The 27,335-nt window shown below is 57.5% G+C and overlaps 1 protein-coding gene across 1 annotated transcript in view; it reads left to right on the forward strand.

Annotated features, from left to right (window-relative positions):
- The first annotated feature begins 730 nt into the window (after positions 1-730).
- The window catches only part of MACROD1 (mono-ADP ribosylhydrolase 1), a 146,625-nt gene continuing 120,020 nt past the window's right edge, over positions 731-27,335 (forward strand). The window contains 5 exon segments of the mRNA XM_036100371.2: positions 731-1,028; positions 1,030-1,110; positions 1,113-1,203; positions 13,297-13,398; positions 13,915-14,031. Coding sequence (XP_035956264.1) covers positions 900-1,028; positions 1,030-1,110; positions 1,113-1,203; positions 13,297-13,398; positions 13,915-14,031 — 520 coding nt within the window. The 5' untranslated portion in view covers positions 731-899.

Consider the following 27,335-nt stretch of genomic DNA (forward strand, 5'->3'; position numbering starts at 1 on the left):
AGTAGAGGGAGAGGGAGAAGCAGGCTCCCCGCCGAGCAGGGAGCCCAATGCGGGGCTCGATCCCAGGACCCTGAGATCATGACCTGAGCGGAAGGCAGACGCCCAACCATCTGAGCCATCCAGGCGCCCAACTATTATATTTCTCAAATAATATTAATAGTGTAGAAAAACATAAGCTCATATTTAAAAATCTACCTTCATAGTCTTAGTAAAAAAAATTAGAAAAAAATAAAGAAAAAAAACATGCCAATTGTTCCACCCGAGAACGCCTCAAATTTTCTGCCTTCACATTCCACGGTTTGCACCCTTACTTTCAGTCGCGTCCCCGTCTGCCCCCAGGGCTCAGCTGCTTGGGGAAAGTCGCCGAACCGGACGTACCCGTTCGCGCTGCTTGTCACCTCCCCGGGGACGGCCGGCCGGGAGGGACCACGGCTCCTGGGGCCAGGATTGCGGGATGGGGTTGCGGGGTGGCGCCGCGCCCGCCTCTCCGAGTCCGGTATGGAGCGCCGAGCGCCACGGACGCAGGGCAGAGGCGGTCCGGGGCCGCGCCGCGGGGAGGGCGGCTCCACAGACCGGGAAGTTGGCGGCGGGCCCCGAGGGGGCGCCAGGCAGCCGCGCGACTCTCCGAGAAGCGGGAGCCTCCCACCCGGCGCCCGGAACGGGCGGAGTCCGGGCGGGGCGCGCACGTGTGTATACGAGTGCGGGGGCCCGTCCGGCGGCCGGGACTACAAGTTCCAGGGTGCCCAGCGGCGCGCTCGGGGTTTCTGGCCGCGCGGCCCGCCAGCTCGGAGCCGGTCGCCGCTAGCGCACACCGCTCGGTCCCGAGCGGATCAGGGACAGACTCCCAGCCCCGTAAATAGAGTCCAAGTGGGCGGGGAACCGCCCCGCGCCGCCCGCTCATGTCTCTGAGGAGCCAAGTGTCCGGCCGCCTGGCACAGCTGCGCGCGGCGGGGCAGCTGCTCTGCGTCCCGCGCCCCTGGGCCGGCCCCTCGGCGGGTGCCACGCGAACCCGCAGCAGTGCGTGCGGCTCCCCCGGCGTCCCTGAGCGCGGACAGCCCCGGCGCGCGGACCCCAGCGGGAGTTGGGGCTTGGGGGGCGGCGGCGGTGGGGCGGAGAGGAGCGCCGGGGTGCGCACCTGGGCCCCCCTGGCCATGGCGGCGAAGGTGGACCTGAGCACCTCCACCGACTGGAAGGAGGCAAAATGTAAGTGTAAGCAGGAGGGGAGCGCGAGGGGCGAGGGGGCTGGACAGCACCCCACCAGCAGCCTCTTCCACCCGAGAGACCCGAGGAAGTTAAGGCCTCGTTCGCCCAATATGGACCCCTCCAGTCGCAGCCACGCCCCCCGTGTGCCCAGTCCCGCAAACCACTTCACTCCGTACGAAGGCCAGGTCCCCTGTCGGGGGCAGTGTGAGGACGACCTTACCCCGCCGGCACGGGTCACAGGGCACGCCCAGGGGTCATCCAGGACCTACCTCCGGACTCCGATGTGCGGGAGGGAAACTGAGCTGATAAGCCAAGGTCACTGAGAGTTTGTGGCAGAGCTGACGTTAGGCTCCTGAATTCCCCATGCTTTGCAGTATGGTTTCTCAAGTGGTGGCATTTTAGGCACAGTGGCAGGAAATGGACGGAGGGGACAGTTCTGGGTGTGGTGTCCCACCTGGGAGGATCAGACAGTCCCACAAAGTGGCCTCTGTGGGCAGGCCAGTCCCACCTCCACCACACCCATACCCTGAAGGCCTGCCTCTCTGGGCTGGTCATCTGGTGCCCTTTTGCCCTCATCCCTGGCCTCTGGCCACTTGTGAACAGTTTCTGCCCCATTCCTGGGGGACACAGGGCAGAGGGGCTGCAGGGCAGAGACAGGGCATTATGTCTGTGAGAGCAGTTACACCCTGCACCCCCAGGAATCAAGCCATTTCCTCCCACTCTGGGACGGGTCATGAGTCCTGGTCCGGCATGAGTCCCAGGGCTGGACTCTGGGTCCCCACAAAGAACAGGGAAGGGAGGGCATCCGGCCTACAGAGCCCCAAATAGTCTGGCCGGCTGCTCAGCCAGCTGCCGCTGCCCTTCAGAGCCTGCTCCCAGAGCTCTTGTAACCATTCCTGGCTGGATCCCCTTTCAAAAGCACAGGGGAGGCTGCTCATTGGCTGGGCCTCTGTGGGCTGGCAGGGGAGGGTGGGGGTAAAGGGAAGGCGTCCTCAGGATTAGAGGTAGAGTTCAAGATGACTTTACCCCCTCATGAATTCCTTTGCTGGGATCTTCAAGTGCGGGCAGAAAGCACTTGACTTGGCTCAGTGCACACACAGAGTGTCTGTCATGCCCTCAGCCCGGGGCCCTAGAACCCTGGTTAGGGCGGAGAGTGGGGGGCTGGCTGAGATTCCTGGCAGGGGGACTGTCCCCACAGGAAGCCTGCCTTCCCTTCTCTGTCAGGAGCAGCAAGCCGGCTTGATGGGAAAGAGAGCTAGGAAGGCAAGGGGCCCAGCCACCTGCTCCTGGATCTGTTACTGTTTCTAGGATCTAGCTCCCCACCCCCTCCCATTCCTTGGTGCCCCTGAAAACTTCCAGACCTTGTGAAGCTGACAGGCCAGGGATTCCCAGGCTGCTGTGGTATCTCTGCTTGGAGCTGGGATTTCCATTCGTTCATCCATTTTTTTTTTAAGTTTCGGACACCCAACATGGGGCTCAGACTCACGACCCTGAGATCAAGGTGGTGATCACACGCTCTTCAGACTGAGTCAGCCAGGTGCCCCTCATTCATCCATTTTTACTGAGCGCCTTCTATGTGGCCAGCACCGTTCTGGTGCTGGGATGCAGCCATGAGTGAGACAGGCAAGGTGCCTGCCCTCATGGAGCTTCTTCGCTAGGGGAAGGAAACAGCTGAAAACGTCAAACCAGTGGGGCAGTGCCAGGCAAAGGCCAATGCTGTGAAGAAACCATGGCAGATGGGGCTGCCTGAGCTCCAGGATCCAGTCAGGGAGCAGTGTGAGGAGCGGTGGCACTGGGCGTGAAGACCCCAGCAGGCTTGTTGGGGTGATCTGTGTGTTTCAGTGATCTATTTTTGAGTAACAAATTACCCCCAAATTCAGTGGCTTACAACAGCAAACGTTTATTACCTCACAGTCTCTGAGGGTCAGGAACCTAGGAGTAGCTTAGCGGGTGGTTCTGTTGGACTTGGTTACAGCTGTGAAGTGTCTGTTGGTAAAAGCCTCAGACCCACCCTGGGGGTCTCTCCACAGGGCTGCTTGAGTCACCTCACGACATGGCAGCTGGTTTCCCCCAGAGACCAAGCCAGAAGCCACAGTGCCTTTTTGTGACCTAGTTTTTATTTTTATTTTATTATTTATTTATTTATTTTTAAGATTTTATTTATTTGACAGAGAGAGAGACAGTGAGAGAGGGAACACAAGCAGGGGGAGTGGGAGAGGGAGAAGCAGGCTTCCCACTGAGCAGGAGCCCGATGCGGGGCTCGATCCCAGGACCCTGGGATCATGACCTGAGCTGAAGGCAGACGCTTAACGACAGCCACCCAGGCGCCCCTGTGACCTAGTTTTTAAAGTCCCACACCGTCTATTCTGCCTTATGCTGGGGCTTAAAATGGAGTCATGGAGTCTGGCCCATATTCAAGGGGAATTAGTTTCCACCTTTGGAAGGGAAGAGAATCAAAGAATTGGGGGCATATTTTTAAAACCGCCACACTGGGGAGCTGCCTCAGCTGGACTCTGCTTCTTTTTTTTTTTTAAGATTTTATTTATTTATTTGACAGAGAGAGACACAGTGAGAGAGGGAACACAAGCAGGGGGAGTGGGAGAGGGAGAAGCAGGCTTCCTGCTGAGCAGGGAGCCCGATGTGGGGCTTGATCCCAGAACCTGGTATCACAACCCGAGCCGAAGGCAGCTGCTTAACCGACTGAGCCACCCAGGTGCCCCTGGACTCTGCTTCTGATTGAGGTCTAAGCTTTGGTCCTTGAAAACCCCCACATAATTTTCTTCCTTATGTTCTGTTTACACTTTGAGCTGACTTATGTGTACTGTGAAGTACATTAAGTAGACAGACCTCAGGTGTACGTACGGTCAGTATATTTTTACATAAATATCCAGTTGTGGTCAATAGGTTGCCAGCACCCTAGAAGGTTCCTTTGAGCCCCTTTGCAATCAGTACCTCTTACTGCGTCTTGAACTTCATGTGAACAGAGGCATACAGTGTGTCTGGCTCCTTTTACTCATAGTTGTGTGGTTGATGTGCCTTACTGGGTGTACCAACAGTTTGCTCTTTTATGGCTGTGTAATATTCCATGGTGTGGATGTACCACATTTTGTGTACCCGTTCTCCTGTTGATGGGCATTTCGTTTTCCAGTTTGAAGCTGTTGGGAATAGAGCTGCTCTGATTATTCCTGTCCATGTCTTTGATGGACATGTGCTCGCCTTTCTCTTGGGGATATACATAGGCCTCCAAATGCCTGTCTGTGCCTGGGATGATCCTCTCTCAAAGACTGACACACAGTAACCGAACTCACAAGAGCCTGATGTAGGTCAGAAGGTTGATGCGCAGCTCGCAATAGAAAATATAGTGGTGGGTCTGGAAAGTGTGCCAGGGCAGGGCCTCCTCTCCCGTGGAAAAGCCACGTGGAAGCCAAGTCATTGTCCTAAGTTCACTTGGCAGCATGTGTTCTCAGCTGGAAAGCTGGTTGAATGATTTTGGAAGTGGATCCCATTGCCCTGGGCAGGCTGGGGAAGCTTCCCTGCAAGGGGTGGACCCACCCATCAAGGATCCCCTTCCTTGGGTGGCTGCTCAGTAGTTCCGTCTCTCTGCACTGTTGAGTGCCTGCTCTGGGTTCTGGTGCAGGATGCCTCAGCTCCCGGCCCAGTGAGTCCTCTGGACACATGGCCGAATTCTGCCTTACCCTAGGCATTCCCTTTCTCCCTCTTAAGCTGACTGGCCACTCCTATAGACCTATTCTCCCTCTGGGGAAGTAAATACCACCAGGCTGGATCTTCCTGGGTAGGAGACAGTCAGTCCTTTGGGGAGATCTTCATAGAATCTGATTTTACTGGCCAGAGGATTATTTCTCTAGTTGCCTCAGTGATGGGGAGCCTTATTATCCCCACAGATGGTGCCTTTTTATCACAAGACTGTGGAAACAGTCGTACTCTAAAGGCAGTTGGGCACGAGGGGACTTAAGGTTGGGCACTGGGGGCATCTAGGAGCTGTGTCACCACAGGGGCGGGGGTCACAGACCCTCCTTCTGACCTGCACTGGGGGCAGAGCTGTCTGCTAAGAAGACGACGGGCATTGGTGCCATCAGACTTGGGCCAGCCGCAACACCACTGCTTCCCTGCTCCCCGAGCCTCAGTTTCCTCATCTGTGAAATGGGACGAACAGCACCTGATTTGTAGGTTGTGCTGGGATCACATCAGAAACCATTTTGTATACAGTGGTGTATAAGAGGGTCCACGGTGTACAAAGGGTCTCCAGTGACCCCCTTTCTTGTCAGCCCTTGGGCCTCTCTCCTCTCTCTGCGCTGTTTTGGCCACAGCAACACTGGATTTGTGTAAATTTGTCTCCCTCATGGTCTCAAATGCTGGAGCCCGTGACCTGCATATCCTGAGCCACGTTTCGTCTCCCTGGCGCTATAAGCAAGGGCACCTATACTCCAGGCTCCCTTCGCACTGGGCAGAGACGGCTCATTTCAACCCCCGTGGGGTATCATGCAGAGCAGATGATTCCTCTGATTTGATTACCGAACTGGGGAACCTTGCAGGCTCACCTGGGAACTGGGAGGGGGGTCTTCTCCCACCTGCCTTGGTGTGTCCCAGTGCGGGTGGAGGCGAGGGGGCCTAGGGAGAGCAGAGAAGCTCCGAGGTGCCTCACGCTCTGTCTCCCCGTGGCTCGGGCCACGGACTTTGACCAGACCCCGCTCTTGGGGGGACGGTGAGCCCAGGTGATTAATGCCCCTGCCGCTGTGTTCCCAGAGCCCCGCCGTTATCAGCCCTGTCCACCCGGCCTTCTCCGGAGGAGGAGCCTCCCTCCGTGCCAGCCTGCCCTCACCTCTCTGAACACCGTCTAGCAAAGTGCCATAAAGACACTTCTTAAAACACATCATTGAATTCCCGTTCGCCCGGTGCACTTTATGATTCTGGCTCAGCCTGCATCCGCCAGCTTGGCTTCTGTGCCCGGGAGCTGCTGAAAGCCTCATTCAGGGTCAGGCCTCCCCGTCAAAATTTACTGCAAACATCTTTTTACAACACCTGTCTCACTGAACTGTGAAATCCTCGCGCCTTTCCAAAAAAGAAAGAAAATTAAAACGTATGTTTTACATCTTTTATAAGAAAAATAAAACTCACTTGTGCTTTAAGTCTGCATCTGTCCTTCTGGCAAAAGGAGGTAGAAAATGTTATAAATGCGTGGGGCCTGTCGGACAGATGGAGCCAAGGCGATGAGGATGACCCTTGGTTCCTCGGAGCCAGGGGAATCATAATTGGCTTCTCCTGCCCCATAAATCAGAGACCCACGCGGGGTGTCGCTCCTCAGGGGTCAGTTGGGCTGCTGCCTCACTCTGGAGATGAGGACAAGGCGCCCCACATGCTGGCTTCAAGAGGTGTGTGCCTGGGGACTGTGAACTGGAAGGGACAGGCTGACAGATGTCCCCAAGGTCAGCGCCCAGTCGGCTGATAGCAGAGCCAGGAGTTCTGGCTGTCTTCCTGCTCTGGGAAGTGGAGCCATCTTTTGGACTTTGCTGGAAAGAGGGGGCTGTGTGGGCTGTGCGGGCTGTGGGCCACTCAGACCAGCCCTTGGATCCTGGGGAGGATAGCGCAGGAAGGAGCCTTGGGCTGTGTCCCCTCCTGGCTTGCCTGTGGCAGCGACATACCTCTGTTTCTTCTGGAAGGCAAGGTGGTAGCCTCTGCCAGATGGCGTCTGTGAGGGGACTCTAGCCATTTCCAGGCTCCCCAGACTAGTCCTATGGGGTGCCTGGGGCTTACCCAGCCACTCACACAGCACACAGGAGTGCTGTGGGGTTGGCCTGGGTGCTGGCCGGCCGGTCCCTGCAGCGACTCGGCAGGCACGTTCACTTTCCGGCCCTGGGTTCTTCTGGCTGGGAGAACCCACACTTGGGCTTGCCAAGGCCTCTTAGGGGGAGATAGCTGTGGTCTCAACTGTGCAAGAGGACAAACACGGGCACCGAAATAATTCAAAAAGCTCCTCTACCCACTTATGCCTCCAAATTGCAAAAGAAAAGTTCTCCCCCCGATTTGGTCTTGTTGGGCTTTGCCCTCTGAATCTTCACTTGCAGGAAGGACTGCGTATCTGCTGTGTGTCTTGCACTTTGCAGCTTCCAGATATTCTGACAGTCCCTTGTCATTCACACGGCAAGCCTGCCCAGTCCCTCTTCTAGAGATGAGGAAACTGAGACTCAGAGAGGGCGAGTGACCTGCCCACAGATGTGATGTCAGGAGCTCGTGAGCCCAAACCTAGTGGGACCAACGAGCAAGAGGGATTGAAAGCACAGTAGCCGCCTGGACCAGCACGTTCCTTCCAAAGACTCCGTTCCTCAGATGGGAGACAAGCCGAGGTGGCTGCCACAGCCTGGCTTTTGCTCTCTGGTCCAGCCCTTCTAGATTTCTCTCCATTTCCCCGCTCACATGCTCTCTCCTACCTCAGGGCTTCTGCGTATGTTGTCTCCTCCACCCGGATGACTCTGTTCTCTTTGCAAACATACCCCCAACGTTCAGGTCTCAGCTCAGTCATTCATCGATTCATCCCGCAGACGCCCGTGGACGCTCACACATGCCATGCGCTGCGCCAGATGGTGGGAATCCAACGTAAACACCACAGATCCCCAAGTGGCCAAGGTCAAGTAAGGAATAAAGCATAGCGGGTGGGGGAGGGGCTACTCTGGGAGTGGGGAAGGCCTGTAAAGGAAGGTTAGGCCGAGGGCAGGGCCGGTGCAAAGGCCCTGAGGCAGCAAACAGTCTGGCCATGGGAGGAACTGAAAGGTGGTTGATGTGCGTGGACTGCAGAGGTGTAGGAGGGAGAGCGTAGCTTGTCCGGAGGCAAGCAGTGGAGGAGGTGAGGGGAGAGGCAGGGTGTCAACATGGGCCTCAGTAAGGACTTGGACTTTGAACTGAGCTTTAAACAGAGGTTTAAATAGAATTCTGCCCCTAAGATTCCTGGGCTGCTGAGTGAGGAACAGACGGTTGGGTGGACATGGGGAGTCCACTGGGAGTAGAAGGCTTCTGGGTGGTGCTAGGGAGCCATGATAGTGGCTTGGCCCCTGGTGGGGATGAGCAGAAGGCTTGGCTTTGGGGGTATTGTGGGGATAAATCCAACAGCCTGCATATGGATGGAACCAGGGGAGTAAGAGAAAGGAACTGCCCATTTTGGGGTCCTAGCAGAGTCGAGGGCTGTTCATTGAGAAAGGGAAGAAGGAAGGAGAGAAGAACCATGTTTGGGGGGAAGGAGTCAGAAGTTCAGTTTTGCACATGAGGAGTTTGGGGTTGAGAGCAGGCAGTGGGCCTTGGGGATCCGATGCTCAATGCTCGATGATGCTCTGCAGAGAGCTGAGGGGCTGGAGGTGTAGCCCCCGGACCGGATTAGCTGAAAGAGGGTTTGGAATGCATGGGATTGATGTGAAGACTAGGGGGAGGGTATAGATTAAGGAAAAGGGGAGGCAACAAGGAGACAAGAGGGCCAGTGAGTGGGGTGGGATCCAGGAGAGGAGGGGTCCTGAGGGGGAAGTAGGGGTGGGGGGTGCTGAGTGCACAAGGGAGGAGAGAAGGGGCACTACATGGGGCCATGTGGCCAGTGCGGTGTCTCTGACCTTGGCCTTGGTGGAGAAGTGGGGTGAGACTGGTGAGGGCTCAGGGAAGCATGGGAGGCAGGAAGTGGGGGCAGTGGGGGAGGGAGACAGAGAGGAGGCCACAGCTGCAGGGTGTGGAGTGCATGGTTGAGGGAGGCTTTATGACCTTGAGACATGAGAGGGTTGTTTGAGGGCAGACAAGACAGTGGGTGGAGGAGGAGCTGTAGGAGTGAGGCCTCTGGAAGGTGAGCAGGCAGCCTGGGCTGAGGGAGGGAGGGCCTGGCTGTGGTGTGGGTTCCCAGCTGGTAGCAGGACGCAGCATCTCGGCTGGAAGACAGTGTGGGGAGGCTTGGGAAAGGGGAGAAGGGCGAGGGGGAGAACTTCCCAAGCAGCAGGTGGAGCTGCCTGGCAGATGGGGCCGTGAGGGGACAGAATCAGGAATTTAGAGGGAGCCTTCTCTTTGGTGATGGGATTTTTCTCTAGCGATTTGCAGCCTCTGGGGCAGACCAGAGAAGTTAGAGGTACCTCCTCCAGCGAGCTGTCCCGCCTGCCCTCTGCTTGGTCAGGCCCTAGGACCTCCCCTTGCCTCCCACCTCCAGGCCTGGTGCCTGGTGGGTGCTCAATAAGTTGACTGCTCTGCATTCAGACTGTCAGGGAGAGACAGAAGCTGGAAGGAGCCTGGCCTCCCCTCCTTAGTCTGTTCTCTGCTTCGTGGTGCTGCCCGCCAGCCACTGAGTGCTTTGCTAGGTACCCACCTAAGCCTGTTGTGCTTCTCATTTAGAGCCGGAGGGAGATTTCTTTACCCCCACTTTACAGAATAGGGTAGTCAAGCCTTGGAGAAGCCCTTCAGCTCTCCCCCAACACACAAAGAAAGGAGCGCTTAAGTGGGAGCCCTTGGCCTGTTACTCAGATTGTACGTGGGGTCACGTGTCCAGTGGGGAAGGTGGCCTCTTGAGAAGGGGAAGCAGGGAGATGGGCTGTGAGCATCAGGACACACTGGTGACAAGAGGGGGCCATCCCCACTGGGGTACCATTCACGGTAGGATATCCTTGGCCTCTTAGAATAAAAATGGCGCTGCTTGGGGTCAGGGGAATTTTTAATCTGTATCTGGTGAAAGCGTTTTTTATTTATTTATTGTTTTTTTTTTTTTAAGATTTTATTTATTTGAGAGAGAGCACAAACGGGGGGAGGGCTTAGAGGGAGAGAGAGAAGCAGATTCCCCGCTGAGCAGGGATCCCGGGACTCTGGGATCATGACCTGAGCCGAAGGCAGACACTTAACTGACTGAGCCACCCAGGCGCCCCTATTTATTTATTTATTTATTTATTTATTTATTTATAAAGATTTTATTTATTTATTTGACAGAGAGAGGCACGGCGAGAGAGGGAACACAAGCAGGGGGAGTGGGAGAGGGAGAAGTAGGCTTCTCACTGAGCAGGGAGCCTGATGTGGGGCTCGATCCCAGGACCCTGAGATCAGGACTGAGCCGAAGGCAGATGCTTAACGACTGAGCCGCCCAGGCGCCCCTATTTATTTTTAATGGAAGTAGAGTTGACAATACAATACTGGTTTTAGGTGTATGGCATAGTGATTTGACATTCCTATACATTGTAAAATGCTCACCATGATAAGTGTAGTCCCTCATCTGTCACCACACACTGTTATTACAATATGATTGACTATCTTCCCTAAGCTGTACTTCCCATCCCCATGACTTACTTGTCTTATAACTGGAAGTTTGCACCTCTTAGTCCCCTTTACCTATTTTGCCCATCCCCGTACCCCTTTGCCCTCTTGCAACTATCAGTTCATTCTCAAAACAGGCTGTTCCTGTTTTGCTTTTTTAGATTCTACATGGAAGTGAAATCATATATTTGTCCTTTTCTGTCTGACTTATTTCACTTAGCATAACATTTTCGAGCTCCATCCGTGTTGTGGCAAATGGCAAGATTTCATTCTTCTTTATGGCTGAGTAATACTTCATTGTGCGTATCTACCACCTCTTCTTCATCCATTCATCTATTGATGGCCACTTTGGTTGCTTCCATCTCTCGGCGATGGCAAATAATGCTTTGGTGAACATAGGTGTGCACGTATCTTTTTGAATTAGTGCTTTCATTTTCTTTGGGTAAATACCCAGAAGTGGAATTACTGGATCATATGATATTTCTGTTTTCTTTCTTTTTTTCTTTTTTTTTTTTTAGTAATCTCTACACCCACTGTGGGGCTCGAACTCACAACCCCGAGATAAAGAGTCCCATGCTGCACCCACTGAGCCAGCCAGGTGCCCCTGGTCGTTTGATTTTTAACTTTTTGGGGGCCCTCCATACTGTTTTCCATAGGGGTAGCCCCAATTCACATTCCCACCAGCAGTGCACGAGGTTCCTTTGTCTCCATATCCTCACCAACCCTTGTTATTTCTTGTCTTTTTGATACTAGCCATTCTGACAGGTGTGAGGTGGTATCTCATTGTGGCTTTGATTTGCCTGTCCCTGAGGATGAGGAACGTGGGCATCTTTTTTTTTTTTTTTTAAGATTTTATTTATTTATTTGTCAGAGAGAGAGAGAGAGCACAAGCAGGGAGAGCAAGAGGCAGAGGGAGAAGCAGGCTCCCCGCTGAGCAGGGAGCCCGATGCGGGGCTCGATCCCAGGACCCTGGGATCATGACCCGAGCTGAAGGCAGACGCTTAACTGACTGAGCCACCCAGGTGCCCCTGTGAAAGCATCTTTAATCTGATTCAGGTGACCCTGGGATGTAGTCAGTCCTTAACAGATTTCATGGCTCCTCACAGCGTCACACGCGCGGGCCCTCCGCTTCGCACCCCCTACCCCCTGCCTGCCCCCTGCCCCATGCCCTGAATTTCACTCACCCAGGACCTCGAACATATTGTTCAGATGGTGAAACGCCCTTCCCTGCCCTGGCGACCTCCCATTTCTCTTCCGAGTCTCCCTGAAGCCCGTGGCCGGGGCTTCCTGCTACCTCCCCTCCCGCCCCCGGAGCGTCCTCGGAGCTTGGATGGCTTGCCTGATTGTGGAGCGCTCAGCCTCTCTGCTGGCTTGTAGGTTCCCCAAGGGCCAGGACCACGTCTGCCTTCGTGAGTGTTATGTCCTTGTACCATATGCAGGACTTGTGCGTCGTAGGCGTTTATGGAAGAGGGTGGGAAGCGGCTGCCAGAAAGTGTAATTCTGGCTTGAGCCACCGTTGAAGCAGATTTGGGGTGCTACGAGCCTTTTATAATCATCCCAGCCATAACACTGAGCTGTGACTGTGAGCCGGGCCCTTTCCCTGCTCCTCGTGCATCCATGAGGGACAGAGGCTTTGGAGGGACTGGCTTCTGCAGGGCCAAGGGCATGTGTGGAGGACCCCCCTGTCTCTTGAAAACCTGCCCTTTGAGGCCTTTTCCACGGAAGGCTCCAGGAGGCAAAACTTCCTCTCCCACCATGTCCCCTAGTTGCCCCCCCCCCCCACGTCTGCATATTTTCTGATGCTTTTTGAGTTCCTTGAGTGTGGCCTTTGCTGTTTGTTACCCACCCCCCAACAAGTGGTGAGTGAGGGCTGCTCCATCTGGGGAGCATGTGGTCTAGGGGAGCGATGCCCGGCTGAGAGCCTGGGTGCCTGGTGGCCTCAGGCCGGCAGAGGGAACCCACGAGCCAGAAGCCTGGACTGGTTGTGGGAAGCCTTGGAAGGGGGCTCCGTGCCACCCAAAGGGAAGACCAGGCCCAGGGAGCAGGGAGACCAGGCCGGGTAGACCCAGAGTCTGTGAGCAGATGGGGGGGCCTGGCTCCCCACTCACCATCTGTATGACCCTCCGTTTCCTCATCTGTAAGATGGGGACAATTCTCGCTGCTCCCTTGGTGCACACTGGGAGAAGCCAGCCGGGCATCTGTCTGTGGGGAACTCTCTTCCAGTGCTGGTGGGTGGGGGGGAGGCTGTGAACAGGCACCAGATCTGCTTGGTTCTTTGGCTTTTTGAGAATGTTTGTCCTGTCCCCCATGTCCTGCTGCCTACAAATAACCATGGTGATGATGTAACGCATTGAGGATGTAACTGATAATATAACTCGTCCAGCGCCACCAACCTGTTTTCTTTATATGCATTGAGTAAGTGTGAAATTATTCCACAAGGGGCCTCTTAATCCCCACTCTATAAATGAAGAAATCAGGGGCCCAGGGGTGCGGACACAGCCAGAAAGGGGCAGAGTTGAGTTCTGAACTCAGGTCTGTGGTACCTGAGAGATGCCCTCTGTCTCCCTGGGCCTCAGTTCCCCTCCTGAACAAAGAGGGCCCTGCAGGATGGTCTAGGGGCCTCCGGCTCTAACAGCCCCCCCCCCCATCATGTGCCTGTGGGAAGGGTGGACCTGGAGGGCTGGCTTGCATCCTTGGACAAGGTGAGAGTCCCGATGAGGAGGGGAGAGATACAGGGGGTGGGAGAAGCCCCCTGGACCGCTCTTCTCCCTTCCCGCCTTGACGCTCCTTCCTGCCTGCCCCACCCCACCCCTATAGCGTTTCTGAAGGGCCTGAGTGACAAGCAGCGGGAGGAACATTACTTCTGCAGGGACTTCATCAGGCTGAAGAAGATCCCAACCTGGAAGGAGACGGCGAAAGGTAGGCTGTGTGCCAGGGAGGGGCAGGTGGGTGGCCTCTTCAGACCCGTGTCCTGGGAGCATCATACCGACTAGGCCAAGAAGAATGGCAGCAGCATTCACGGGGTGTTTGCTGTGTGGGGGGCACTTTAAGTATGAACCCGGTCTGAGGAGGGTTCGGTTTTTATCCCCATTGTACTGTTGGGAAACAGTACGCACAGAGCCACGACCGCACAGTTGTGGGGAGCCCTGCACATTGCAGGCCTGGCAACCCATCACCCAGGGCGAGTCACTTCACCTGCCTAGGCCTCAGTTTCCACGTCTGTAAAGTGGGGATGGATGACTTTAATGCTGTACCTGTGCTTAACCTTGGGAAGATTCAAGGGGACCCTGTGTGTGCCTCGTGCGAGGGGTGCTTAATCACTGTGGACAGCCGGTGCCCGTGTCACCAGTCCCCTGCCTCTGGAGGTGGAGGGGGGTTGATGGAGTAGTGAGGGCCTCTCTCTGACCCCCACCCCTCGGGCCTCTGCTTGTCCAGGGGTGACCGCGAAGGTGGAGGAACCAAAGTACAAGAAGGATAAGCAGCTCAACGAGAAGATCTCCCTGTTCCGAGGCGACATCACCAAGCTGGAGGTGGACGCCATCGTCAACGCCGGTGAGTGGGGGCTTCTGGCCGGCGCGAGCCAGAGACCTGAGTGGCCGCCTCGTCCCCTTTGCTCCAGGCTGCAGTGCCAGGCACGGGTGGACGCCACCTGGCTCCAGTGAGGCTCGGGTGGCCGAGGAGGATGGCTTGCTGGCGCCACAGGAACATAGTGTGTTGGCTGCGCGGACTCCTTTCCCTTGAAACCCTGACCTGCTATGTCGGGGGCGCCTCGGCTGAGCTGCCTTGCAGCTCTGAGGCCCATTTGCAGCCGGGAAGGGAGAGAGCTTGGCTGGAATTGCGCCGGGCTGCCCTGCCAGCAAGGCGGAGGCCAGAACGGGGTGGTCTGACCTCAGGGGCTGCCGGCACACTGCTCTCCCTTCTCTGCCTCCTGCCTGCCGTGCCCCCCTGCAGACCTGGAGCAGGCCAGGGAGTCTGTCAAGGGGAAGGTGGGGGCAGAGGCCCTGGTGCCCTAGGCTCAGCTTTCTGCTGTGGCGCTAGCTGGCTTGGCAGTTTGTTGTGATGAGTGGAGGAGCCTCCTCTTCTCTCCCCTCCTGGGGGCAGGAGGAAGGTGGTTGCTGTCCTCCCAGGCTGTGGCTGTCTGGCCGAGGTCAGGAGTGGGGTGTCAAGGGACAGTCAAGTCCATTTGGTACACAGGCGGTTCGTGGGACAAGGACCAGCGGGGGCTGAATCCCAGCCCTTGTTCGCCTGCTTACCAAGCTTCACGGGGAGGAGCTTCCTTAGAGAAATGTTTGGAGACGTGGGCAGAGCCTCTTATCCGGGGAAACCTCGCTGCGCTGCCACCTCTCCACCTGTGCAGTCTCGCCCCCCCCCCCCAGGAGCGTCTCAGACCTCCTCCACCTTGCCCTTGGGCTGGCGGCCGTTGTTTCTGACCCCAGGGCTGGCTAGGGAGCCGTGTGTTGCCGAGTGCCCCGGGGACGTGGCGGAGCTGATGCCCTTCTCGATAAGGGGCTGGGCTCATGGGACCTGGGGAGAGGGAGCCACTCGGCCTGCCCCAGGCCTGCTTGTCCTGGTTTGGGTTGCCTTTCTGGCTGTGGCACGGCTCTGCGTGTCTCTCTGCCTCTTTGTGCGATCACACAAGTGCCCCCTTTCCCCCACATTGCCTGTCTAGGTGCACAGGTGACCAATGACATAAAGGCCAGAGTTCCGACTTAGGGCAGAGGGAGCTTGGTCCCCTTTGGTTTCGGCTGGTGCTCCTGCTGTGTTTCTCTCGGGGCCACTAGGACGGGGTGGGGGGCTGCCAGCAGGCCTGCGCGTCCGTCTGGGGAGACATGGGGTTAAGAAGAGCCACGCTGGGTTGGTAGATGTCATAGTGGCCCGGAGGAGAAGGGCCTCCTTGCTGCCTGGCCCCAGGAGGGGCTGGTCTGGGGTGGGAGGACTAAGCCTTGGAGCCGAGGCTGAGGATTCCGTCCTGCAGGCCTGTGGGGCTGTTCTCCTGCGTGCCCGAGGCCCTGTCCATCACGGGCGAGGGTATGAGAGGATCCCCTGCCCATACTTTTCTTGATGAGCTGCAAAGTGGCCAGAGGGAAAAGTGGGGCATCTTATCAGCCCCTTCCTAGCTGGGCTGGCAGTTAACAGGCCAGGAGGGAGGGGTGGAGACCAAGGTAGGGATGCAGTAGGAGCAGGGCGGGGGGCTCTGGAGGCTTGCATGTAGGGCTGTGGGCGGGATTCTTGGCTTTTCTAAGTGTCCTTGCGCCTGGCCAGACTCCTGAGTGCGGTGGCTGTCAGCCCCTCTCGCTCTCAGAAGAGCACTTTGGTCCTGGCTGCATTTGGCGGCACTGGGTTGGGGGTGGGAGCGTTCGCTGCATCTCTCCAGGGTCTCCTTGTCCGTGTACGTGCCTGGGCTTCCGTCTCTCCTTTCGCAGGACATGGATGGTGGAAAACCCACCTACTGGGTTGTCGGGGGCATTAGGGACCTCCGTGCGTAAACAGTGGTGCTCGTGCAGCCCCTGGCATGGACCAAGGCCTCATCCCCTGCCTCTGTCGTTGGTGCTAGAATCCATGCCCCCATCATCACCCTGGGTATCAGCCCTGTCCCAGGAACGCCAAGGGATGCTGGGCGCCTTCTGCAGAGGAGCAGCTTTCATCTCTCCCTGCTTGCCTCAGTTTACCCAACACTTCTTGGTGTGTTTTCCTGGGCTCTGCCTTTTTTCTAGAGTCTCACAGCAGGGAGGACCCAGAACCTGTGTGGAACCCCAGGGAACGGCTGAGGCAGGCCCCGGACGTGGGGCTCCCATACAGAGCCAGCTTCCCCTCCGGGTCCTCCCCCCAGGCCTTTTCCCAGCACCGGTGTCCCGGCGGCCTTGCCACTGGTCAGACCCCAGGGGTTCTTCGTGGTCTTGGCCTGGAGCCCCACACCTGGAGTCCTCCGGCCTCCTCCCTGGGCCCCCCCCCATGGCCTTGGCTCAGCCCCGGCCTGCTGCCCACCAGGGGGCAGCAGAGATCGCGGTTTCCGCGCCCGGTGGCTCCCGTAAATCAGCCTGTTTATTAGCAGAATAAAAGTCGCGGCAACGTGGGGCTTTTCGGGGCTGCATAAATCTGGTCTGTGCCTCGTGAAACCCATATGTGCTTAATTCATATGTAAAGTTTCAAGCAGGAAGAGAATACGTGTCCATTAAATTCTATTTGACTTGATTATAATCATTAGCCATGAATAATTGCTTCTCAGCACCGACCAGGGAGCCACCACAATGGGGAAAAGGAGCGAGCAATTATAGCGGGGTGGGAATTTTTAAATTTTTATTTTTGAAGCTAAGGGCAATGTTGGTCCCGTGGGGAGCGGTGTGGGTAGGACTGGGCTGGGGACTTGAGGTCAGCTTTGGACTTTCTGAATTTTCTGTGTGTGTGTGTGGGGGGGGGTGTCTTTTTTGTCCCTATGGCCAGATGGGGGCAGGGGCCGGCGCAGGGAAGGTGCCATCGCTGGCTGGGCCTCCCTCCAGCTGCAGGGACCATGGCGGGGGAGCTGGGGTGGGCCTGTGAGGGAAAAGGGGGGTTGGGATCCCTAGAACTCCCACCATCCTGCAGAGCTGTGGGCTTGGGGTGTCTCCGGCCTGGCTGCAGGCTCCCTTCCCACTCATTCAGAGGACTCTGGGGGACCCTTGGGGATGGCAGGGGCCAGGTACCCTCCGTGCCTGCCTGCCTGCCTCCTTCCCTCCCCACGGAGCCACTGTGCCCACAGTCCCTTTCAGGACTTTGGGAAATCAGACTGTTTACCAACTGGTCCTCTGGCTTTTGAAGTCCAGACCTGCTTTTTACCCCACTCTGTTGGTATTTGAGATGTGATTGGAGCGTATGTATACTATGTGTGGTGTCTGTGAGGGTGGGTGTGTGTGGGAAGTGAGATGTGTGTGTGTGTGTGTGTGTGTGCGCGTGTGTGTGTTGTGATGAGAAGAATGTTGTGTAGTACGTGGAGGGGCGCTGGGGCAGAGAGCCTAGTGGGGGAATGCCGGGCAGGTGGGTGGCAGGGTTGGACAGGGGCAGGACCAATCCCCCAAGCACCCAGGTGCGGCGCAGGCGGCCTCGGGCTGTCCTTGGCTGTGTTTTCACGGGCTACCGCTGAGGCTGCTTGCTCGGGCAGTACCCAGAGAGTCTCAGGCTCCTGCCATCTGGTAGCCGGCAATGGCTCCTACCCATGGGGGCACGCTGCATCCATCTTAATTAAATTGGGCTGCCATGCTGGCAAGATAAACCAGGGAGCCCCCTGCAGGCCCCTGTTCTGGAGCAGAAGATTCTCAGGGGCAGTGCTTGCTGCTCCAGGTTGGCCTACGACCCCCCAGGTGGTGTCTGGGGGGAGCCATGCCAGGCATCTCCTCCAGAGAAAGCTCAGGTCTGGGGGTCTCCATCCCGGGGAGGGGGGTGCCTCAGCTTGTGGAATGCTTCCATCTTCTCATTGCCATGGGGGGGCATGACCTTGACTGGGCCACTTCCTTGCCCTTGAGGTTCCCAGCTCACCAGGCCTGTGCCTGTGGGTCGCTAGTTTTCGGCAGACAGCTGAGTCCCGGGCAGGACATGTCCCAGCACAAAGAAAGACCCCCATTCTTAGCCAGCCCCGGGGTCTGGCTGCCAGCTTTGGCCTTCGGGGCCTAACGGGACAGAGCAGGGATGAATGTGATGCTTTGTGCCAACAGAAGGAATCTTTCACTTCAAAGCCATCCCAGGCCAGCGAGTCAGGGCCCTGGGCACAGAGGCCAGGAGCTAATTTGATGGGAATCCCAGCATTCCGGCTGGTGGCACAGTGGCCTCCGGCCAGGCAGCTCCAAACCTCTGTTTCCTCATCTGGAAAATGGACCATCCTCGGCCCCACCCCACCCAGGGTGGGCGTGAGGACAACACGAGTTCAGGCGCATTCAGTGCCAGGCCCAGGGCCTGGCACACAGCGAGCCCCTAGTAAATTGTTATCGGGAAGTCAAGAGTAAGAGCAGCTAAGTAGAATATAATGTGACAAAGCCCTGGGAGCAAGGTTTGGACAAAGTGCCATGCGACGCCGTAGGGACCAATTAATTCTGCCAGGAGGTGGCGGGAGGCAAGGCAGGTCAGTGAGGCCTTTGAGGGGCCTAGGCATGCGGGCCAGGACGTGCAGAACGGGTGGGAAGCCATGTTTCACCGCAACAAGCTGGCCTCACTGGGAGTTTTTAAGCTGCTTATTTATTTAAAATAAGGCATGAAGTGGCGCTCTGTTTGCTTAAGTCTTGGGTCTTTGATTTTCAAAAATCTGCCAGCCGCTTATCGCTCCCTCCTCCTCATGAGCCAGCCCCCATCCTCCCTTCATCCCTTCCTCCACTGCCTGGGCCCCCCCCCCCCGCCCGCCAAGGAGCCCAGCCCCAGCTGCCCCTGGGCCACCGCTTGGAGTCCGTGTTTTAGAGACCGCCTTGATGGACTAGTGAGCAGGAGGGGCCCAGAGACGCCGGCTGCCTTGTGGGAAGCTATCTGACTCTAAACTGTCGCCGTAAATCGCTTTATCTGTCACTTCAGATTTAAATGTGTTTGCTGAGGCTTGCCGGCTGCGTCCCATGGCAGCAACCTCTCTGCAGTGGGCAGGGGGGGTGGTTGTGGGGCCGCCTGCGGGCAGCCGGGCTCTGCTGGGCCCCTGGGCCTCTGGGGGCACGCGGTGAGGACCCAGCACTCCCTCAGTGCCCACCCTGTGGCACTGACCTCGAGGCATCCTTGAGGCAGGCAGGACTGTGATCGCCATTCTCAGTGATCAGACTGACGCAGGTGACTGAGTCAGAACTTGAACTCGTGCATGGCAGCTCCTTCGTTCAGCAGACTGCGGCAGGCCTGTTTTGCACCAGGCACTGGGGTAGGCCCTGTGCTACAAAAGACACACTCTCGGATCCCAAAAGTGAGGTGAGACCCGTGAATGGAAAGGGATAGCAAAGTATGTGAGGGCTGGGAGTCCTGCCTGCAGGGGGGGAGGGGGGGAGACAATCAGGAAGGCTGCCTGGAGGAGGCAAAGTGGAGGCGGTGCTTGTGCTGAGAAGGGAGCGTGGACTTTCTCTCTCTCCAATAAATGAATAAATTAAAAAAAGGGGGGAGCACCTGGGTGGCTCAGTCAGTTGGTCAGCCAGTTCTTGGTTTCAGCTCAGGTCACGATCTCAGGGGCCCTGTGCCGAGCTCTGCACTCAGCGGGGAGTCTGCTTGAGATTCTCTCTCTTCTCTCCCTCTGCCACTCGCCCTGCTCACATGTGCACTCTTTCTCTCTCTCAAATAAATAAATAAATCTTCAAAAAAAAAAAAGAAGGGGGCACTGAGTCAGAAGTTGGAGGAAGGCATTCCAGGGGCAGAGGGGGAGAGCCCTTGCAGGAAGGGGTGAGGCAGGGTGGGGGGGGACACTTGGGGAAGCTCTGAGGGGCTTGGAATGAGCCATGGCCAGTCCTGAGCGAGGGTCTCCATTGAGATCTAGGCTGTATGCACATCCCATGCCACCTCTCCTGGCCTCCTGGTGTTATTATATTAGCCCACAGTGTCAGTGGGGGAAACTGAGGCTCAGAGAGGTGAAGTGACTTGCTTAATGCCACACAGCTAACCAGTAGTGGTGATGGAAGGGGAGATTTGCCAGACCCTAGAGCTTCCAGGAAATCCTTGTATTTTTTTTTTAAGATTTTATTTATTTATTTGAGAGAGACAGAGACAGAGACAGACAGAGAGCACAAGCAGGGAGGAGAGGGAGAAGCAGGTTCCCTGCGAGCAGGGAGCCTGATGCAGGGCTCAATCCCAGGACCCTGAGATCATGACCTGAGCCGAAGGCAGACGCTTACCCGACTGAGCCACCCAGGCGCCCCAGAAATCCTTGTATTTTTGAGGGTGGGTGGAAATACCTCTTCTTTGTTCCCTTTTCTTCTCTGGTCAAAGAGTAGGTATGTTGTCATCTGCCCTCCCTGCAGGGAACCTGAGAAGTGGGATGGGTGTTTGGCACAGGGGGTGGTCAGTGCAGAAAAGATGGTCCTACCGTCTCGGTGTGGGTTTGTTGGCCCCTCGATTGGCTGTAGCTCCTGCAGCCTGCTTGGTGCACCTGTTTCCCAGCCCCTGCCCCTGGCTCACCCCATGGAGCCCCTGCTTTGAGGCTGGGAGCAGCTTGTTATTCAGTGTCTGGGCCAGGGGTTGCACCCACATCGCCTCATTTCTGTGGCAGGCGCTAGTATATCCCCCATTTTACAGATGAGGAGACTGAGGCACACATGGGGCCCTAGAGCTGGTAAAAGCCCGAGCCAGGAACCAAACCCTCACCTTTCAGACTTGGGGTTTGAGTGGGATACTTAGAAGCTCCCCCTTTCTCAGAAGCTCCTGCTGCTTCTAGTCTTGGGGTGAGGGGCAGAGTAGATTGGAAAGCCAGCTGGGAGGCCTGGGGTCCAGTTGGCCCCCTCCCCAGAACACCCGAGACAGTGCCAAGGCCTAATTTCCACCGCTGGAAGAGGAGGGTGGCTCGTTTCCACAAGGTCGAGAAGCGGTTACATAAATTCATAAATGATGGATCCCTCCTGAATTATTGAGATTCCCTTGAGGGCTCACAGGGCCTGGTCCAGCGAGCTGAGCTTGGCCAGTGGGCAGGCCTCGAGGACCCTGGAAAGGTCCTTCCACCCCAAGGTCTTCTGCCAAGTCTCCTGTGTATGAGCCAGATCCTTCTTGTCCTTCCACAGGGAACATGAAGGCGGGCCACAGACCCTGGACCCAGTGACCCTTTGTCCTGGGTTTCAATGAAAGTTTGTTGAATAAATGATTGTTTAAATGCCTTTGAGAGTGGGTCAGACAGAGGGAGGGACTGGATGTGCCAGGGACCCCCTCTGGGCCTCCTCCTCCTGCCCCAGCACAGACCCACTCTGCCCCTCACGGCTGGTCATAGATGCCAGGGCTGGAAGGAGCTGATACATTTTGCAGGTGAGTACACAGTGCGGGCTGCTCTCGAGGTTCCCGGCTCTGTGTGAGCCCCTGGGGATACGAGACTCGATATGACCCGGTACCTGCCCTCAAGGCATTTGCAGGCTTGGACAGGAAAATGGGAGAGTATTTGAAGCCCAGAGGGGGACGGTGACCTGCTCGGGGTCACACAGCAGGAAAGTGGCAAAGCAGGCCTCCCTGACTCCCAGAGCTGGGCCCTTCCTCCTTGTCTCTTTTCTCCCCATCACGACAGACACACGGTCAGGAGACACATGTTAGGGCTCTGTGGCCCACCCGCCCCCTGCTGAGCGGCTCCTCCCTGTCCTGGAGGCCGGCTGGCCCCAGCACCTGCACCTGCGTGCCTGCCTGTGTTCCCAGCGTGCTCTCCATCCTGAGCACTGAGCTGAGGAGGCCGGAGCTTGTGGGAATGTGTGTGTTTTGAAATTAATGGGGACCATTAAATTGGCCAAGCATGAAAAGGGCTGGATCTGCAGCCCTTGGCTTGCTCTACCAGAATGATCCGCCAGCGCCTTGGCAAGAGGCTGCCCAGCCGGCTTCAGGCCTCTCCAGGAGGCTGTGGCTTGCCTGCCCGTTAAACGGATGGTACCCTGTGTCCCTAGGAGATGAAGGGGTCTGGAGGCAGCACGTGGAAGCCACGGACCCTCCCCAGGGCCCAGGGCCCCTTCCTTTCCTCTCCACACCCAGCTCTGTGCAGCCAGCACTGTTTGCAGGGGTGCTGGGTTGAAGCTGTTCTCTCCAGACCCCCTGGGTGGGCTCATACCTACTTCCCAGCCCTGACCCTGGGGCCTCCTGGCTGAGGCCCAGCCCGGCCCCAGTGTGGGATGGTCTCTAGGGTGTAACATGGCCTGAAAGAGAGTCCAAGGCTCAGCCCTGTCTCCCCCGCCCCCTACTTCCCAGACTGCCCCACCTGCTCCTGAGGCCCAGTGCAGGGCATTGCAGGGGGAGTTGCCGGCCTGGGTATGGGTCTCACCTCCACAGCGTGCAAGCTCTGGGACCTTGGGCCCATCACCTAACCCCTGAGCCTCAATTTTCTTGTCTGTATCATGGGAAGAAGAGCACAGTCGGACCCGGCTCCTGGGGTTGTCGTGAGTTGGAAAGGAGACAGCACAATGTCTGGGAAAAAGTAAACCCCCCGGAAGTACCTCCTGTGGCTGCTCGTCTGGGAGGGCCGCTCTGACCCGCAGGATGGGGCTGCTGTGCACGTGGGGACGGGGGATGGCTGAGGGTACCTCCTTCTTGTCCTTCCTGTGGTGAACTGAGTCCTTCCATCGCTGGGGTGGCTGAGGCAGGGGCCCTTGCTGATTTGGGGTTTCCTGACCATGGGCTACAGGGCAGGTGGGCCAGGCCCCCGCCTCCCCGTCTCGTGCAGGGCCATCAGTGGGGAAGGGTGTGTGTTTTCCATGGGGACGGCCCGTGCGGGGCCAGGCTTGGGGATGTTCTTCCCAGAGGAGGCTGGGGACCAAAGTGCTCTCCCTGTCGGAGCTGGGTGGCCGTGGCGAGCCTGAGCGGGCAGAGCTGAAGCCATGTCCAGGGCCCCCGCAGCCTTCCCTTCCTCTCCCTCCTCAGAGTCTTCAGGTGCTTCGGAAGCTCACCCTTGGGGCTCATTTCTTTATTTTGCAAGTTGCTTGTCCGGATGCTTCCTCAGGCCCTGCTGGTGGCCGCATACGCGTGGCCTGTCCCGGGCTCCCTTTTCCCTGCTGTCTGGATCGATCGCCCGTCAAGAGGGTGCAGGTGCCCCTGGGGAGGACGGCCGGGCCGGGGCTGGAGGCCAGGGCCATGGCCGCTCACGAAATAGACCGGGGTAAAATCCGGCTCCACAGACCGCTTCTCCTAGCCTCTCTTCCCACAGGTGCGCCCTGGCAAGTGGATGAGGGCCTGACATGCCCTAGGGCCTCGGGGTTGTTCCTAGCAGTGAGATACCTCACCTCACTAGACGGGGGGGGGGGAGCCCCTGGGGTGGGCAGGTGCCCGCTGACCCCACGTCTTTATCCGCGGACAGGGCTCTGCACGCGGCCGTGCCCACCGGTGGCGGGGGCGCCCCAAGGATGCCAGCTCGGTAGCTCCCTGATGACGGGTCATGGCCAAGGTCCCCTGGGTGGAGGCAGGCTGCCCCCTGGGGGGGACCCCTGTTCCCCACACCACGCACCCCCGCCCCCACCCCCCCACGCCAGGGAGGCGACACAGCTATTTCTGTCCTCGTGGGATGTCAGGAGACAGAAGCCAGTGAGGACTTGGGTCCAGGGGTGTGGAGCGGGGTCCCACAGGGGTCCGGAAGGGTGGCGGCCGGGGCTGGGCGCGGCTGGCCTCCCTCTGCCGGGGCGCCCGGCTGGCGTTGCCCGCTGGCTTCATTAAAACCCCATGCGTTGCACCCCGCTCCCAACAGCAACAAGTGGGCCTTGTACGGCGGTCCCCACCCTCCTCCTCTCCATCGCTGCTTCCTCCCCCTCTTCGGACATTGTAATTGCCATAAAAATAGGAGCTTAGCTGCGGAGTAGCATGTGGGAAGAGAGAGGCCCGGCTGTCAGCCATTCTCCTGCCAGCAGGGCTCGCGTCTGTTTTATTATTGCCGCCTGGCTGTATTTCACGTACGGTTTAAACATCATCAAACACCACATCCCTTTTGAAAAGCAAGAGCTACCTTGCTGAGGATGTTGAGGAGAAACAGGAACATTAAAATCGATGAAGCAAATGGCCCAGAATTGACATTTGTGACGGGAGTTTTGCAGCTTTGACTGTCAAAGGAGCTAAATCCCGTCTGGCAGCTGGTGGGGAACTTTCCTGGTGAGGGTCACGGGAAGGTGGGGTGGGCTGTGGCTGAAGCCTTGGGGCTTGGCAGAGAGGGGACCCAGGCGCCGTAGGCAGGGTCAGGGGGTGATGGAATTCTGTGGGTCCCCTGACTGTCCCTCCCGCCTTCCAGGCCTTGACCTTGACTCAGCCTCGTCTTCCTGCTAACGGGGCAGGCAGGAAGCCCCCCGGCCCCCCACCAGGTGCACAGAGCAGAGTGCTGGGCTCTGGGGCTCAGGGGTGGGAATGGGGACATGCCAGGGGACAGACCAGACAGGGCTGCCATGGCCACTTATGAGCTCTTGTGACCTTGACCAGGATACACCTCCCTTCTGAGCCTCAGTTTCCTCATCTATAAACCCAGGAGAGTCATGTCCCCACCGAAGGTGACGGAGAAGATGGAGTAGGATGCATGCAAATGTGACAAGTCATTGGAACTCAATAAATAGTGGCTGTTATCACTGAGGAAGTGGGCGTTTGAGCTGGAATTGATTTTTAAAAAATGTTTAACCCACCTATTTCCACTGAAAAATAGGTACAATAAAACTAGGGAGCCGTTAAAACAGTGATAAACAGAAACAAGGGACATGGGAGGACACTGAGCCCCGGGCTGTTGGCCACACCTGGAGCCTTTGGCCTGGACGCCCTTGGCACGTGCTTTCCACACCGCCAGCCTCCAGCCCCATGCCTGGCTGTGGGCCCCTGCTCAGCCCTGCCACCTGCCACTCGATGCCGGTGTCTGGTCTACCAAGAGACCACGATTCATGCCCACCCTTCTATTTAATGCTCTTGGGGGCTGCTTGGGGCAGTTTGGCCCCTAGCACCTACCCTGGCCCTGCCTGGATGACACCTCAAAACTAGACTGAACAGGTCCATTGCTACTGTATGTGAAATGTGACTTTGAGCTTCCTGGCAGCCAGAGCAAGACGGGGAATAAGATTTCAGGTTCTATAACTTCACGCTTGGAAATCAATTTATACTTTAGCTTAATGCCTCTGTCTACTCTCCCTTTTTCTCCCCCTCTGTCACCCTTACCATTGGTTCTTTATTCCCCCACCGGACACTGCGTACCTTTTTCCAGAGCCCAGCCCCCAGCCTCGGTCTCCAAGTCTCTCTGGTACGGCTTTGCCTGTGACTCATGAGGCCCCCTCTGCCCTGTTGTTTGTCACTGTCCATTCCCGTGTCAGCCGGCCTGGCCTCTAGGTCCCTCGCCTTGCCCGGGCCCACTGGGTCTGCCTCTGTGATTTCTCTCAGATGAGCCAGTGACTAATAAGGGTTGCCCCCAGGGGGCCAGAAAAATCTTCCCTCCTTAATATCAGAGTTTAAAAATGTGTCACCATCGATTTGAAGAAAAGACTTGTTCCCGCTGAGAAAAGCGGCCGGAGATTCGTCTCGCCTCCGGAATCACTGGGGCAGCTGCATAAATTCCAGAGCCACCAAGCGCTCTCCATGCAAATGCTGCCTCTCAGCCCCACGGCCAGCCCTAGAGCCCCTCGGAGGCCGCCCCATGCTCCCGTGGGCTGGCACCCCACTTCCCCACCCCTCTGGTGCCCTGCAGAAACTCCGGGGCCCCTTTGCAGAGGAGTGTCCCTGGTTAGAAGATCCTCGCTTCTCTCTACGTCCTGTGGTTAAGCCGGAGGCTTCCATGTCATGATGTGTTTTTGATCCTGGAGGAGAGAGAGGACGAGTGGCTTCTGAGAGGGGGCCCCCACAGGCCCGGGGGGGCAGTCCCTCGCTTCCCCCTGTCTGTGGATCTGTGGGTCGTACAATGGATCTTCCCCGAAGGTGGCTCTTTAATGCCTGAATGCCCTGTCTCCCAAACTTGCTTCATCCTTGCCTGGAAAGACCATTGGGGTCATTTGGTCCTTCCTGCTGCCTGCAGGTGGGCCCTCTCCTCTGCGTCTGCCCCTCTGTGCTTTGCCCTCATCCCTGACCCAGCCTCCTGCCCCCCCAGCACCAGACAGTGGTCCCACCCTCATCGGCAACTCTCTGAGCCTGGGATGATCATCATGACGATGAGTTGGGGGAGGTGGCTTTGGTTTCCCCTCTTTTTAGGCTGAGCAGCTGCGGTACAGGGCTGTTGAGTGACTTGTCCCCAGGCTAGTCAGGAAGCTCGCACCAGAGCTCACTCTGCATCCTGGTACTTTCCACTATGTCACATCACCCTTGAATTAATGAGTGAGTGAGTGAGTGAGTGAGTGAGTGAATGAAAGGGAGTGGGCACGTGGTAGCCACTCAGAGTTCTAGGTGTCTCTCTGGTTGGTGGGCATGTGGTTAGCCCAGGACAGAGGGTGTATGGAGAGCTTGGTGGGGAGAGCTGAGCTTTCCAGCCCCCCGTAGGGACCCCACCCCCCTTGTTACCCAGGGGTCACGGTGGCTGCCTTTATGGCAGTATTGTTTGCGCTCCGGAAGGGCTCACCCAAGCATGGTGCAGAGCAGGGTGCTGGGCTTGGCCGCTCAGGCTGCGCACAGGCCACCCTCAGCGGGGGCGTTCTCGCCCGTTCTGACCGTATAGTGGGGTGACCTTAGCCGGCTCCAGACAGTGGCCTGCCAGGTGCTTAGTGGAGAATGAGTGAGCGGGTGGCGCGGGGTGCCACTGAGTCCTCCCAGGCTCTTGGGGAGATGATGCAGCCACGGGCAGGGGGCATCAGAGAGGAGGTAAACTGGCAGTTTGCAGCCTCCCCCTGCTGCTGTGGGCCCCTCGGAACATGTGCCGAGTGGCCATTTACCACCTGGTTGGAGGAAGTGTGTGGGCTGGCCCCGTGCTGCGCCAGCCCGAGCTGCAGAAGGGGCCCCACGGGGGCTCCTGGTGGCCATTACTCCAGGAGAGGAGGGGCCGGATTTTTCCTGGCTCCCTAAATTTTATTGCCTTTATAGGCTTTGGAAATCAGTTTTATGGGCTTTGTTGTTTGTCCGCTGAGACATGGAAGGCACTGGGGACAAAAGAAACCATGGGGTTGTAGGTCGGGTGGTGGAAGGTGAGGGGGCAGGGCTCACAGGTGTCCTCTCGGGCCTGGATCCCTCTTTAGGAACTGTCACAGCTGGGGAAGGGGTGCAGGGATGGTGTGAGCCAGAGGGGGCCCTGGAATTCTGGGGGGAGGGCTGGCCTGAGGCTTCGG

This window comes from Halichoerus grypus, chromosome 11 (assembly GCF_964656455.1).
Source record: "Halichoerus grypus chromosome 11, mHalGry1.hap1.1, whole genome shotgun sequence".
Taxonomy (NCBI): domain Eukaryota; kingdom Metazoa; phylum Chordata; class Mammalia; order Carnivora; family Phocidae; genus Halichoerus; species Halichoerus grypus.